The sequence below is a fragment of the Ceratotherium simum genome, chromosome 37 (genome assembly GCF_057802395.1).
Source record: "Ceratotherium simum simum isolate JZ-2026a chromosome 37, ASM5780239v1, whole genome shotgun sequence".
NCBI lineage: Eukaryota > Metazoa > Chordata > Mammalia > Perissodactyla > Rhinocerotidae > Ceratotherium > Ceratotherium simum.
Window position 1 is genome coordinate 3999999 of NC_141936.1, and position 14179 is coordinate 4014177.

Here is a 14179-nt window from a genome sequence, read left to right on the forward strand (position 1 = left end):
TGTCTCTGATTTCTGCCCCCCTCCCCACTGCCCCCAAAGCACCAAAGTCAACTGTCCATGCAGCAGTGAGGACCTGTCCAGATGCAAACCAGGTTACGTGAGGCTGGTGCTTCAAATGCGTCCTCGGCTCCTAGTCTAGTCGTTTCCCGGATAAAGTGTAATCTTCACGCTGGCTTCATTCTGGTCCTTCTTCTCTCCCCACACAGCTTGCACACACCCGAGTCAAGCGTGGGAACTGCCTGCAGGGCCTGGAACCCTGTGCTGCTGTCAGGTTCCCACCCACTCTGTTCTCTGCACAGGGTAACAACTGCTACCCACAACCTCATCTCTCCCTGAAGTCTCCCCATGTCTGCAGCCTGGTTTTGGGGATCCCCCCTGCCCACAGCCTGGTTTTGGCGTCTCCTCTAACTTGTGATGGCCAAGATTTCTGAACCCTACTGCTCCCCACATCACCTGGGGATATTTGTAAAATGCAGGTTCCCAGGCCCTGCCCGCTGTTCACTGTGAATCTATATTTTTCCCACAGGCCTCCCCTGCGTCCCCGTGCTGGGCAGTGATCGTTGACAACTCTTTTCACCTTCTGACTAGGCCATCGGCAACTTGATGTCTGGGGCTGGGGTGCCTAATTCAGCCACCTTCCTCATTCATGGCAGGAGGAGCTCAGTGAATAAGGCAAAGGAGAGTACCCACAATTGACCTGGCTACTGCCGTCTCATTTAGCAAAACATGGAGAGGGATTCCCCGGGGCCCTCCACGTGATGGCTGCAGTAACCGCCTTGCTCTTTGACGACGTCTCTCTTGCTTGCCAGCTTCATTCGGGAGCTGATATGAACGGATACGCTGATTATCCCCCCTGCCCTGCCAGCCCCACCAAGGAGCCCATGGAGCCCAAGCCCAGCCGAGCCCAGCTGCAGGAGGATGTCGACATGAGCAGTGGCTCCAGCGGAAATGAAACCAATGAAAACGGCTCCACGGGGCGGGACTCACAGGGCAGCGACTGTGAGGACACCGGCAAGGAGCTGGGGATGCTGGTGGAGCCGCCTGACGCTCACCAGGGGTAGGTAGGGCCTCCTGCCCGACCGAGGCGAGGCTGGTTGTTTGTTTTGTCAGTGTCTCATTCTGGTGTAATTTGACTGCTTTTGCAATCTTTTTTTTGTGTGTGTGAAGAAGATCAGCCCTGAGCTAACATCTGCCAATCTTCTTCTTTTTGCTGAGGAAGACTGGCCCTGGGCTAACATCCATGCCCATCTTCCTCCACTTTATACGGGATGCTGCCACAGCATGGCTTGCCAAGTGGTGCATCGGTGCGCGCCAGGGATCCGAACCGGCAAACCCCGGGCCATCACAGCAGAGCACGCACACTTAACCGCCTGCGCCACCGGGCCCGCCCCTGCTTTTGCAATCTTTAAATCATGATTACCAAGGTTTTCAAGACTTTTGAAAATCTTATTAACTCAGAAACAACTAAAATTTACTAGACTCTGGCCTTCCTTCTAATGATGCCCCTGTTGATTTTGAAGATCCGAGTGCCAGTGCGTAGCTAGAGAGTATAATGAGTCTTGGGAGGCAGAAGAGTCAGGTAACCCACCTGGCAGCTGCTTACACCGACGCTGAGTGGTTTGTGGAATATGAACTGGCTCCACTAGTCTTGGGTTTCCATCTCCCAATACTTACTTTTCCTGGTATCTGAAGGTTTTATGTTCCGGTTCTATCTTAATGTCGTATTTTTTAAAATTGTTTTCCTGTGGTGAAATCTAGCCTGTTATCACTGGTTGGATGGGGGAGGAAGTGGATGGAACATACAGTTTTCTGAGTTTAGTCTTTATTTCTTGTTCTTTTAGTCCAGATGCCTTTAGCCTGATGATGGTGAAGTCTGAACACAACCCATCTACAAGTGGCTGCAGGTAAGGCCAGTCAGAAGTCCCTTGACTTAGAGTCTTTGGAGAAATAGAAAGATATGGTATAGGAGGTTAGTTTTGGGGGTGATGTGATTTTTTTCAAGCTTCTGCTAGAACCTGTTAGTCTGCACTGCTGTCTCACGTGTGAACCTGGCTGTGCCCTCACAGACCCTGACTGTCCCCACGGGCTATTCAGAGCCCCTGATGTCGCTCTTCATCTGTAGGCCTTCTGGCTCTATCTGAGCAGACCTTGCCTGCCTCTTAGACATATTCATCTGGGACTTCCTCACCCTTTTTAGGTATTTGTAACAAATGTATCCTTAATTTCGTATTCACAGACATTTTTATATCATCACTGGAGCAAAATCCAGCTGTCACTCCTGGGCATGTGGGCACTTTGCCACAGCCTCAGAGACCTGATTTCCATCGTTCTTTCTGCACCTGCTGCTCTAAACAGGCCCATCTCCTTCAGCAAGTGCCACCTGTCCTGCCTTTCTCCCATCTCTGTATCCTTAGGTTTGGAGATCCTTCTCATAAATCTCCTTCCTCTCTGAGGTCTTCCTCTGCTCATCATTCACATGCATGCCCAGGAAACCATTTTGCTGTCCTCTGTAATCTCCATTACTCGATCCTTTTCATCTGAGACAGGGAAGGAAGGCACAGCTCAGTGACGCAGTCTGCCTGCCAGACTGTGGGTTGACCAGCAGGCCCTGTTGGGCAGAGTCCAGTTCTCACCCTTGGGGGACAAGAACCCAGCTGAAGGGACCTCGGCAGTGTTCTCGTGTGTTAGAGAGGTGGTTCTCAACCTGGGGGGCGATTCATCTTCCCACAGGAGACATGTGACAATGTCAGCAGACATTTTTGGTTGTCACCACTGGCGAGGGTGCTGCTGGCATCCTTTGGGGAAGGCCAGGGATGCTGTTAACATTCCGCAGCACACCGCAAAGAACTCCGTGGACCAAAACATCCCCGTGCCCTGGTTGGGAAACTGGACTAGAGGTGCATTTCTTCAGAAAAGGGCATGTCGAAGCTCATGTCTGATCAACACTTTCTTTAACTCCATAGCAGCGAGCAGTCCGCCAAGGCAGACACGCACAAAGAGCTGATAAAAACGCTGAAGGAGCTGAAAGTCCACCTGCCCGCGGACAGGAAGGCCAAGGGGAAGGCCGGCACGCTGGCCACCCTGAAGTATGCCCTGCGGAGCGTGAAGCAAGTGAAAGGTACATCTGCCTCGTGTGTTTGTCCCAAACCTGTAGAAGTAAGTTTCACATCCCCCCAAATTACAGCTTGGTTGGTGCTGACTTTCTAAAACCCAATCCTAAAACAGCAGAAGGGAATTATTAACTCTGAGAAAGCTGCCACTGATGGGAAACCTCAGTTCACTGGAAGTTTTCTATTACACTTGACTTTTACAGAAAACAGTCAAGTAAAAAACCAGGTGATAAGAGCAACCTATTTAGACACAACACTTTCATGCTCTGGACTGGGGTCAGGTCACGTTCAAGAGAGTCCAGCATCTTCCAGACTCTGGCCGGAGAGTTGGTGACCTGCACCGAGGCCTGACGCGTGAGCAGCTCAGAATGGAACTGAAGCAAAATGGAATTAAAGCCCACAGCATTTAGCTGAGGACCTGCCCCTTCTTTAAAAAATAACATCAAGAGATATGAGGGAGGATATTGCCAGATCTTATCCTTAATATTTTAGAGCTTGTTGATTCAAGACCTGGGGCAGTACATTTCTTGTTAGCCTAAAACTGTGTGAATGTCTATGGTGGTGGTCTTTGAACCAGGAAGGCAGGAGACAGGGCAGAGCACCTCCTTCCATCACAGGTGTGCCATAATGGGACCTGCAGAATCCAGATTCTGCTTCCATTTGTGGGTATGTTTGGATTTTATTATTAGATGGCAGAATGTGTAAGAGCTTTTAGAACTAGTCAGTGGAACAGACTGAGGCTTTTATCTGAGTCACGTGCAGGACTCTTCATGGATGCAGTGCGGGAATCTATGAACAAACCCAAGTTCCAAAAATAGTCACATCATCAAGCTCAGACACTTTTCAATAAACTCCAAGCCCCTTAAATAGCTTCTAGTAGAGTTCAGTCTTCCTTCAGCTGCTCCTGTGACTGGACCTTCCCCCAGGCAGGTACCCCACCTCCCGGATCTCAGATAACCGCGGGTGCCTCTGTCTCCAGGACAGGTGGGGAACACACTGCCATGGAAGAGGCGCCAGCATTTCTAGTGAACCGAGTGCTCGACTGCTGGATGTGCTGTTCTGCAAACAGCCCGTCCCGGGGAGTTCAGGCCTGTGCCCCCTGCACTGGGGGTCATCTTAGGATGGTTTAGCTGTAGAAGTTGATCAGAAAGATCCACACGGCCTTGCCTTTCAGTCTGTTGCTGGAACAAGGCTGTGAGCTTCGAGAGGTTTTAAAATTTCCTCCAGCGTTTCAGAGACAAGAGCGAAGTCCTGGAGGAAGTGTACATATCCACATTCCTGACCTTAGAGCAGTGGACACAGGCGTACTCTTCATTACAGTGGAGACCACCAGCTCCTGCGCTTTGAGGCCTTTCTTAGCTGCTTTGGTCCATTTTGACAAGCAAGCAGAGACAGGAGAGAAGTCAGCTTCTCATTAGGGCAGAGAAGGAAGGGGCCCTCCATTAACAGATGTGTGAGCCACACCCCCACTCTACCTGTGTTACACATGTGCGCTGAGGTCCCAGTGGACTGTGCACGTTAAAAACATGCATAGGAATAAAAAATCTCAAAGGCTGAGAGAAAGGTGAAAGGGTGGCTTTATTCTACTATCATCAGCTACTATCTCGAGGCACTGCATACAGTCAGGGCAGGGTTTGTCACTAATAATCATGGATACGAAACCATATTTCAAACAGCCTCCATGTTTTCTAACGTTTGGATGACTTTCGTTGGAAGGTCATCACTGCTTGTCCCATTCATCCAGCTGGGAGAGTGTGTGCTGGGCATGGAAGGGTGAGCTCTGCCGTGCGCTGGTTTGTCCTGCCTTTTGGGTACCCTTTTCAGCCCCATGTTTCTCTGCAGGCTCCTCTCTAGGCTGTGTCCCTTCGTGAGGGTTAATACAGTGAAGACAGATAACATGCTCTGCCAGCCCACCAAGGGCGCGCACGAACTGCAGGGCGAGGTGGTTCTCTGAACCCTAGGGGCTGCCCCTGCCCTCAGGAGGCCTTGGTGGGCAGCACTGCGATGGTCCGCTCTCACCGGCCTACCGAGGGCGCAGGCTGAGTCTCCCGGGGTGGCTGGTCGGTGCTGGTCAGTGCTGGTCAGGCCCAAAAATGCCAACTGAGAATCTGTGTGGGGCCTCGGAGTGTGCACCCCCCTGGGGAGGGACGGCTCTGGGCGCTGCATGCCTGTGGAAGGAGGAACGCAGGGAAGGTCACTCTGTCTGGTCGGCTGCTCTGCCCCCGCTGACTGTCCGTGTAGGGTGTTGTGTTCTTGGCACCTGCACTGACTCAAGAACTTGGAATGTCGGCCCATATCGAGAGGGTGTTTCCTACCCTTTCCAGCAGTTTGTTTCTGGAATTGAGCATATGCTCAGAAACCTAGCAGTTCCTGATGTTTGGAAGGTAGAAAAGTCTAAATCAGATAAGACTGAGCCTTGGGTCCAAAGGTCTTGCACACGCTTGGCCAGATCCTGGGTCCAGCTCCAGCCGCAGCCCTGGGTCCCACTCACCTGAGGGCTCCCCTCTGGGGGGCGTCTGTGGCCATGGCTTTGTCACCCCAAAGCTGTTTGAAAAAACAGATTTCTGTTTGTTTCAGTTTCTCTGTGTTCTGTTCTCTCGGTGTCCCAGGAAGATAGCCCATATCTTCCATATGCCCATTTTTTCAGGAGAACAGTAGAATCCCCAACACGTAGAGTTAGGAACCATTTTCAGTCCTCCTCTTGGTCTCTCCTGCAGCCAACGAGGAGTATTACCAGCTGCTGATGTGCAGCGAGAACCACCCCTGCAGCGCCGATGTGCCTTCCTGCACCATGGAAGAAATTGAGAGCGCCACCTCCGAGTTCATCGTGAAGAACGTGGTACGTGTCTTACACGAGTGGAGTCTTCCCCAGAAAGCTTATTTTCCAGTGGCACAGCATCTTCATCCTGGTGAGCTAGCTGAGCCACTGTAGCCAGTGGCTTTATAGCAGCAGAGTTTGGAGTTTCAGGAAATGAATTCGTACCTTAAAAAAAAAAAGACCTGAAAGTCAGTGATTCAGAAATACCAGTTGTGTGCAGGCTTCTGCTGTGTTCTGTGAGACTGTCCTTGTCTCATGGCTGACTCCACCCCATACCTGTGTGTGTAAGGATGAGCCCCACCCAATGGAGCATGGTGCCCACACGGGGGTAAGGGACACACTAGGTGACTGTCTGTTCATTTGGGGGGGTCCTGGGACTTGAACTCAGCTTCGTGAGCTCCAAAGTTCATGCACTTTTAGGTAACCCATGAAGATGGGGCTCCCGTGGAGGTCTGGGGGAGGAGGAGTGAGTCCCCTCTGCCCCCGCCACCCCCAGCGCTCAGTCAGTGAGAGCATATAGAAGAACAGGTTGGAGGATCCCAATGTGCTGGAGTCACGGCAAAGCTGGCCCGGGGAGTGGGCTCTCCAACCCTTCCCACCTCCTTCCTCAAGTGCCCCCACTGCAGCCTAACCCCGGGGAGCCCCCGGCCCTGAGCTCAGAGGGCCTGCCGGCAGGGAGAGATCCCACAGTGGGCCAGAGAGGCCTCCAGCTCCCCAGGCTGCCCTGGCCCCCTAGGAGAGGGATGCGCTGGCAGAGGTTTGTGGTTGACAGCCCAGATGAGAGAGGAAGAGGGACTGGAGGGCCCCCCTTCACCTCCCAAATCAGCCCAGCCTAGATGCCAGGGAGCCCCGTGCCCGGGAAGACTGAATGGACAACGCCTGCAGAGAATCAGCACACTGGGCTCCTTCTGGCTGTGGAACCCTGATGAGTTTTTCAAATAATATCCCATCTGGACCCCAATATATAAGGGGAAAGTAGAATTATTCTGGTCAGGGCTGAGGAGAGGGGCCTGGCAGCTCCCCTGACCCTCCACGCGTCCTGCTGCCTTCCCGTCTGCCTGCCCCACGTCTGTGCCTCTTGCGAGAGGGGGACCTGTCCATCCCCTTCTGTCTGTTCTCATTGGAGCCATGTTCTTCCTTTCCAGGATATGTTTGCTGCAGCTGTGTCCCTGGTCACTGGGAAAATCTTGTACATCTCTAACCAAGTTGCTTCCATCTTTCACTGTAAGAGAGACACCTTTTATGATGCCAAATTCGTGGAGTTCTTGGCGCCCCATGACGTCAGTGTGTTCCACAGCTCCACCACGCCTTACAAGCTTCCACCGTGGAGCATCTGCAGGGGAGCAGGTGAGGGCCCTGCGGCTGTGGCTGCCTTGTCCTTCTCCACCAGCAGCGTGGGGTCGGGGGGGACTTCTGCCTTCCTGGGGTGAGGGCCGGGCTGGGCCCACTCCAAGATGTGGGATGTGCTCCCCACCTCTCCTCTACCAGAGACCAGCACAGCGTACCCATGCAAAGGGGCTGTCGGCTGCCTTCTCTGTCCAGGTGAAAGAGAAAAAGTTGTTTGTTCAGAATAAATTTAGAGAGAAAAATAGTTTTTCATAAATTTCAGAGAGAGAAAACCATTCCAGAAGATTTTAAGAAATGTTGGGCATTTTAGAAATGAAGTTGTTCTGAGCAGCTGAAATCTTGACGTGAGTCTGCAGAGTATGGGAAAGGACCGAGGTGCATCTGGAAGGCAGTCGGGGCATAGGCGAGGCACCCCACTTTCTGCAGGCGGTGTAACGATGTCAGGGTGACGTGGGCAGTGCTTCTCGCCTTGGCCAGAGGCAGCTTCATGAGTGTAGACCATGACGTCCTCCTGGGCTCAGCCGCAGGCTTTCCAGGCACTACAGGCTCCAGTCTGTGCAGTGAGTGCTGCTTCCCCGGTCTGTGGGGCATGCGAGCATGTCCCCTGTCTGGTTGCCTGAGTCAGGCATCTCGCCCCAGCCCTGCCCTCCCTGCTCCTGGCAGCAGAGCTCTTGCAGTTAACCGTGGCGTGTCCATGTCCTCCTCCACTGGACTGGGAAGGCTTGGAAGCTCTCACTGACCAGCACGGGCCTTGCATGTGAGTAGGTGCAGGAGGGGACTGGCCAACCAGACTAGTCTCAGCAGAAACATGGCAGGGGGCCTGGCAGAAGGTGCTGGAGAGGAGAGGGTCCCAACCAGCTCAGGCCTTCCCTGCAGTCCCTCCACTTTCAGTGACCAGGGCAGCCAGCAGAAGTCCCCTTTGGAGGCCAAAGTCCTGCAGCATCTGTCTGCCTGCCCCTAGACACTCATTAGCCCCAGTTGGGCTCTGATTGCTCAGAGCTGAGGTTGAACTGAAGCGCAGAAGCACTAAGGAGCCAGGAGAGAGGAACAGGAGACGGATGGGGCTGGGAGTTGCCCCAGGCAAGCTTGACCTCCGTCATAGTCTCAACCGAGAGCCACCCCTGTCCGCGTCCCGAACCGCCTCCCGTTCCTCCTTGGCTCATGGGTCAGTGTCTCTGCTCCCATCAACACACTCCTCAGACCCGCTCTCACCGCCTCCGGGGCTCGGGTCCCAGCACACCTGTGGTGCTCCGCAGTCAGCCGGCAGCAGGTGCTGTCACTGTCACCGCTGCAGCTCAGTAGCTGTACCTTCCTGTCTAACATTTCTTTTTTAAAAATTCCTTTATTATGGAGCCAGGCCAGTGGTGTAGTTGGTTAAGCTCGCATGCTCCACTTCTGTGGCCCAGGGTCGTGGGTTCAGATCCCGGGCATGGACCTATGTACCACTTATCAAACCATGCTGTGGCAGGCGTCCCATGTAAAGTAGAGGAAGATGGGCACTGATATTAGCCCAGGGCCAGTCCTCCTCAGCAAAAAGAGGAGGATTGGAAACAGATGTTAGCTCAGGGCTGATCTTTCTTACCGGAAAAAAAAAAATTCCTTTACTATGGAAATGCCATTCCCTCAGCTCTGATGAGGTCACCTGATTGACCTCGTGTTTGTACTAGACATCTTCAATTTTAAAGTAAGTTCGTATTTTAGCAAAAGGATTGGTGTAAGCTTTGAAATGCCCTAAGTTGCTTCTGTTGGAATATTGAACATCCCCCAAAATATGTAGAGTGAAATGGTTACGGCTTTATACACAGCAATTCTGCACATCAGTCAGTGTGTCTTCCAGAGTTACATTGTTAATTAGTGGGTGTGTTTGTAGCAACATATGTACCATTTCAAAAATGTTAAACTCAAAAAAAATTAAACTCCTGGCTGTAAACCTTTAGCGCTGCATAATTTAGTCTGTGCCACACTCATGAAATATGTTTAATTTTAATCAGAAGTGTAATAAAAGATCTCTAATCTGAGGGTTTTGCTTTGTGCTGGGGTAAATTTGCATTCACACCTTGACGCTGGAATCTGCTGCTTCTCTTGAGTCTGGGAGAAGTAAAGAGTGCTGTCTATATTTAGTTGTGTAATTGGATGAATGACTTGGGGCTTTTTCTTTTAGATTCTTTTACTCAAGAATGCATGGAGGAGAAGTCTTTCTTCTGCCGTGTCAGGTAAGTCCAGTTACTGGATTGCCTACATTTGAAATGGCACAAGCGTTTCACCCTAGGCCCCTCTTGTGAAGGTGGAGGAGGCGCAGGTGTGCCCTGCACCAGTTCCTGCTCCTCGAGGGGGAAAGGGCTGTCCGCCTGGCTGTGCCCCCGCCTGCACGCCCGTTCTTCGGGGCTGGGGGCTCTGTAGGAGCGCCCCTGCTGCTGAAGAGTCTGTGCGGAAACTCACTTTCATAAGCTGCATTTTTTTTGCTTTTTTTCTTTTTGTAAGTAAGATTAGCCCTGAGATGGGCTGGCCCCGTGGCTTAGCGGTTAAGTGCGCACGCTCCGCTGCTGGCGGCCCGGGGTTCGGATCCCAGGCGCGCACCGACGCACCACTTCTCCGGCCATGCTGAGGCCGCGTCCCACATACAGCAGCTAGAAGGACGTGCAGCTATGACATACAACTATCTACTGGGGCTTTGGGGGAAAAAATAAATAAATAAAATTATTTAAAAAAAAAAAAAAAAAAGATTAGCCCTGAGCTGACATCTGATGCCAATCCTCCTCTTTTTGCTAAGGAAGATTGGCCCTGAGCCAACATCCTTGCCCATCTTTCTCTACTTTATATGGGACGCCGCCACAGCATGGCTTGACAAGCGGTGCATCGGTCCACGCCCAGGATCTGAACCTGTGAACCCTGGGCCGCCACAGCGGAGCGTGCACACTTAACCGCTGCGCCACCAGGCTGGCCCCACATAAGCTGCATTTTAAACGTGCACAAGGGGTTGAGACAGCACCGTCAACAATGGAGTGGTTTAACCCACTCCTCATGGAGAGTGTCAGCCTAAGGAGCTTGGACTTGCCGTCAGCCACCTGGGAAATTGGCCAGAGGGCCCTTACCTGGGAAGGCCTGTACCCCAGGGTCTGTGAGGACCCCAAAAGCACGTGCAGCCTATGGTTCAAGTGTGCATTTTTCCAGGGAGAGCCCCATAGCTTTCCCAGCAGGTTTTTGACCCAAAACAGGGAGACCAGGTGAGCATCCAGCAGCAGTGTCAGGAGTGATCCTGGCCAGACACTGGCACCCTCAGAAGTCGGGGTTGGGACCCCACTCTTGGAACAGTGTCCCTCACCCCAATTAAAATGCAAACTGAGGCAGAGCAGGGCTGCTGGAAGGGCCTGCTCCCACTGCCCAGGGCTGTTGACTCTTTGCTTTACCCTTTAATGTCCCCAGAATTGGAGAGAGAGGACAGAGGACGGGGTGGTGGGTCCAGCTCCTCGGGTGGGGCAGAGGCACAGACCACAGGTCAAGGGCAGCAAATCCAGCTTGGCCTGGGTCCCCAGGTGAGGAACCTGGCTCTACTCCATAGGCATCTGTACAAGAAATAGAAGGATTGCTGAGGCGTGTCAGCCAGCCATGAGAGGAGAGGTAACTAGCAACAAAGGACACTTGCTTCTGTCATAATTCCAAACCTCTCATACATCCTCCTCTCCAGTGTCAGGAAAAACCACGAGAACGAGATTCACTACCACCCGTTTCGCATGACACCTTACCTCGTCAAGATGCGGGAGCCGCACGCCACTGAGAGCCAGCTGTGCTGCGTGCTGCTGGCAGAGAGGGTGCACTCGGGCTATGAAGGTAACAGCCAGGCCCAGGCAGTTCCTCCCGTCTGCAGACGTAAGCCTCTGCCTCTCCCCAAGCCTTGGGCAGAGGCTCCATCTCCCTCGAGACTCAGCACACCCACCTTTGTCACCTGGCCCTCCCCATGGCCCCTGCCACACCACCTCCCCCTGTCAGTTAAAGGGTCTGGGTACCAGCGTCTCTCACCCGTGTCCAGGACGTTGCTGTGACTGTGAGTGCTCTTTCTCCCTCTCCAGCCACTGTCTTCCTTCCAGTAATGAGAACAGCCTGTGGGGTCCAGGGCCCCAGGTCCCTCCCATCCTCATGCAACCTTAGGCCTCAGCCTTGTGGGGCCCTCTGAAGTGCGGAGACACCACTGCCTGCTCAGAACCCCAAACCACCCCACCCACTAAGGAGTAAGGCGCTGAGCATTCCTCCCTCCCACCTTGGCCCGTCCTGCCCTCTCCGCTGCAGTCTGGCTCCTGCAGACGGCAGCTTCCTGAGTCCCAGTCCTTGCTCTTGTGGTTTCTCCCAGGCTCCTCCCCTCCCCCTCTGCCTGCGGAAATCCAGGCACAGCAGGCTTGTCTCACCAGGTGTCCTTTCCTGCTCCCGCCAGCTCCTCAGGCCACCCCCACACGCACAAAAAAACCCCCAAATCTAGAATCTTCCTTTGAAGCCCAAAGGACCCAAGGTGCTTTGCCACCCTGGTTGTGTCCCTCCAGCGACCCTCCTAATAGACTGCCCTGTGACACGGTCCACAACACCTGGCCAGAAACCATAGGTCCTCACCATGGCAACCCAGCGAGTCACGTGATTTCATAATTCTCTGAAAGCAGGTGCCACCTGTAATGACTTAACCACAGGGATCCAGTTGTTCCATGTTTTGTTGTATTTATAATCTTCTCTCAGTGGTTAATGATGTCTTTTTTAAAAAGGCATTTTTTAAGAGTAATAGAAACATTGTTTTCAGTATGTGACTTTCTTTCAAATGTTTGATGGGTTCCTGCAGATAGAATATTCTCTTCCAAATATTCAATAAGGATTAGATTAGATTAGATTTCAGCAAGTTATTCCCCCAAATGATCAGAGTCTCCAAGAATGAGGCATTTTGGAATTTTGAATATTTGTCCATGATTTGGTCATTAAGGACAGTTCTGGATATATGACTTCTTTTATGCAAATTACTCTATCACCTTTGTCCACCTTGGAAACTAAGTCCCAAGACAGACGTTTGCTGAGAATTTTGAATCCAGATGCATCACTCATTTTTTAAAACAATTTGTTCAGCCCCCTCTTGTTCAGTCTTAAAAATCATGAGGATGGCCTTCCAGCACCATTTTGCTGAGAGAAGCCTACGCATTGCAACATGGTTCTGTTAATGGCAATTTCTGGCTTTTTAGACCAAAACTCGTCCACAAAGAAGTTGAGAGGGCTGGCTGGTGGGGGAGGGGAGGGTCTCTCTGCTCCCTTTGTGATGGCTCTGTTGTTCAGAGGCCACTTTTTAATTTTTTCCTTAGCTGCCCATCACTCTGAATCTGCGTGGTTATTTTCTAGTAGTTGTAATATAACTGCATGAAGTATGCATTTCATAGAATCAGAAATCTGTGTAAAATTCTATTCTTTCAGCCCCTAGAATTCCTCCTGAAAAGAGAATTTTTACGACCACACACACACCAAATTGTTTGTTCCAGGACGTGGATGAAAGGTAAGCAATGCGACGCCGTCCCCTCTGCCACCCCCGCCTCTTACACTTTCTTCTGCCCTGGAATCAATATTGTGTCCTTCAGGCCAGCAGATCCTCTCACATGGTATTTAGTGTTTCATCATTTTCTTGGTAGTTACTCAACGACAACTAAATGAAGCTCAGTGAATTGTCATGTTTTTGACGTTGAAGCTGTGTCGCTAAAGCCAAGGCTGCATGTTGATTTTACTTAGGTGATAATCAACAAAAATGTTTAACTATATGTAGGCAATGAAATAATTATGGGATTAAACTAAAACCCCCCTAAGATATGGGCACTGTGTAAGTGGAGCATTCTGGGGAGCTGGTAATCGTTCTAATGGAGCCTGTATTTATAATCCTGTTTAAACTCATTTCACAATCAGACGCACGAGTAAAGAGTGGTACAACTGGGGGCCTAGGACCATGTTAGGATTGAAGCTGGAGACGCCCTTGGCAGGATCCCAGCAGACGTGCATGTGCCAGCCTGTGAGCCACAGGCTGCTACAGGGAGCGCTCACCTCCATTCCTCTGCCCAGAGCCCCCCTTGGACCCCCTTCCTGGGTCTCCCACCTGGGTGCTGCAGCTGTACAAATGGCGCTTGTCGGAGTTGGGAGCACTGACCTTCTGAGAGGGTTCTGGGTTAGCTGGTGTTGGGCCGAGGCCCCGGTGTGCCCTCCCGCAGCTCCTGCTCAGATGCAGGAAGACAGAAAAGGCTGCTGGCAGTGGTCGGGGAGAACTTTCCTGAGGAGACACACGGGAAGTGGACCTGGAAGCACCAGCACGCTGGGCTTTCTGAAACGGGCCGAGGCGGCCTCCACAGATGCTGTCCTCCCCGCTGCCTACAGCTGGCCCACAAACACCCCTGGACACAGGCCATGGGGCCTCCTGGGAGAGTTCTGCTGTCGGGCAGCCAGGGACCATCAGCCTCCAGCCCCAGGCTGCTCAGGTGTGTGCTGCCAACCACCTATGTCAGAATCACCAGAGAGACAGCTTCAAGGGACAGGTTCCTCGGCCCCACCCAGCCCTGCCCGACCAGGATCCGGAGGGTGGGTCCTGGGAGCTGCATTCGTAAAGCAACCCTAGGATAGTTTTTATTCTTCCAAAAGTCTAAGAACTCCTGTCTGCAAACCACCCCAGGTGTCTGCTCACTCATGTGCAGGAGGGTTGATGAGCAGGTGCACGTGGCATTATGGGCCAACAGTCTGCAGAACCTTCCTTGGCAAAGCCCTGTGGGCAGCCCAGCCCAGAGCCCAGGCCAGAGTGCCTGCCCCATCCTCCTCCTCCTTACCCCTTCCTCTTCCTCTGCCCCCCTCTTCCTTCTCCCCCTCCCCCTCTTTCTCCTCCCCCTCTTCCCCCTCCTCCTCCTCCCCC

General features: G+C 52.4%; 1 protein-coding gene across 1 annotated transcript in view; it reads left to right on the forward strand.

The window, feature by feature from the left end:
* The window catches only part of PER2 (period circadian regulator 2), a 41481-nt gene that overhangs the window by 8680 nt on the left and 18622 nt on the right, over window positions 1–14179 (forward strand). Inside the window, exons 2-9 of the mRNA XM_087424615.1 lie at window positions 810–1057; window positions 1842–1904; window positions 2964–3118; window positions 5828–5949; window positions 7074–7275; window positions 9437–9488; window positions 10961–11103; window positions 12712–12790. Coding sequence (XP_087280741.1) covers window positions 828–1057; window positions 1842–1904; window positions 2964–3118; window positions 5828–5949; window positions 7074–7275; window positions 9437–9488; window positions 10961–11103; window positions 12712–12790 — 1046 coding nt within the window. The 5' untranslated portion in view covers window positions 810–827. The remainder of the gene's footprint in view (window positions 1–809; window positions 1058–1841; window positions 1905–2963; window positions 3119–5827; window positions 5950–7073; window positions 7276–9436; window positions 9489–10960; window positions 11104–12711; window positions 12791–14179) is intronic.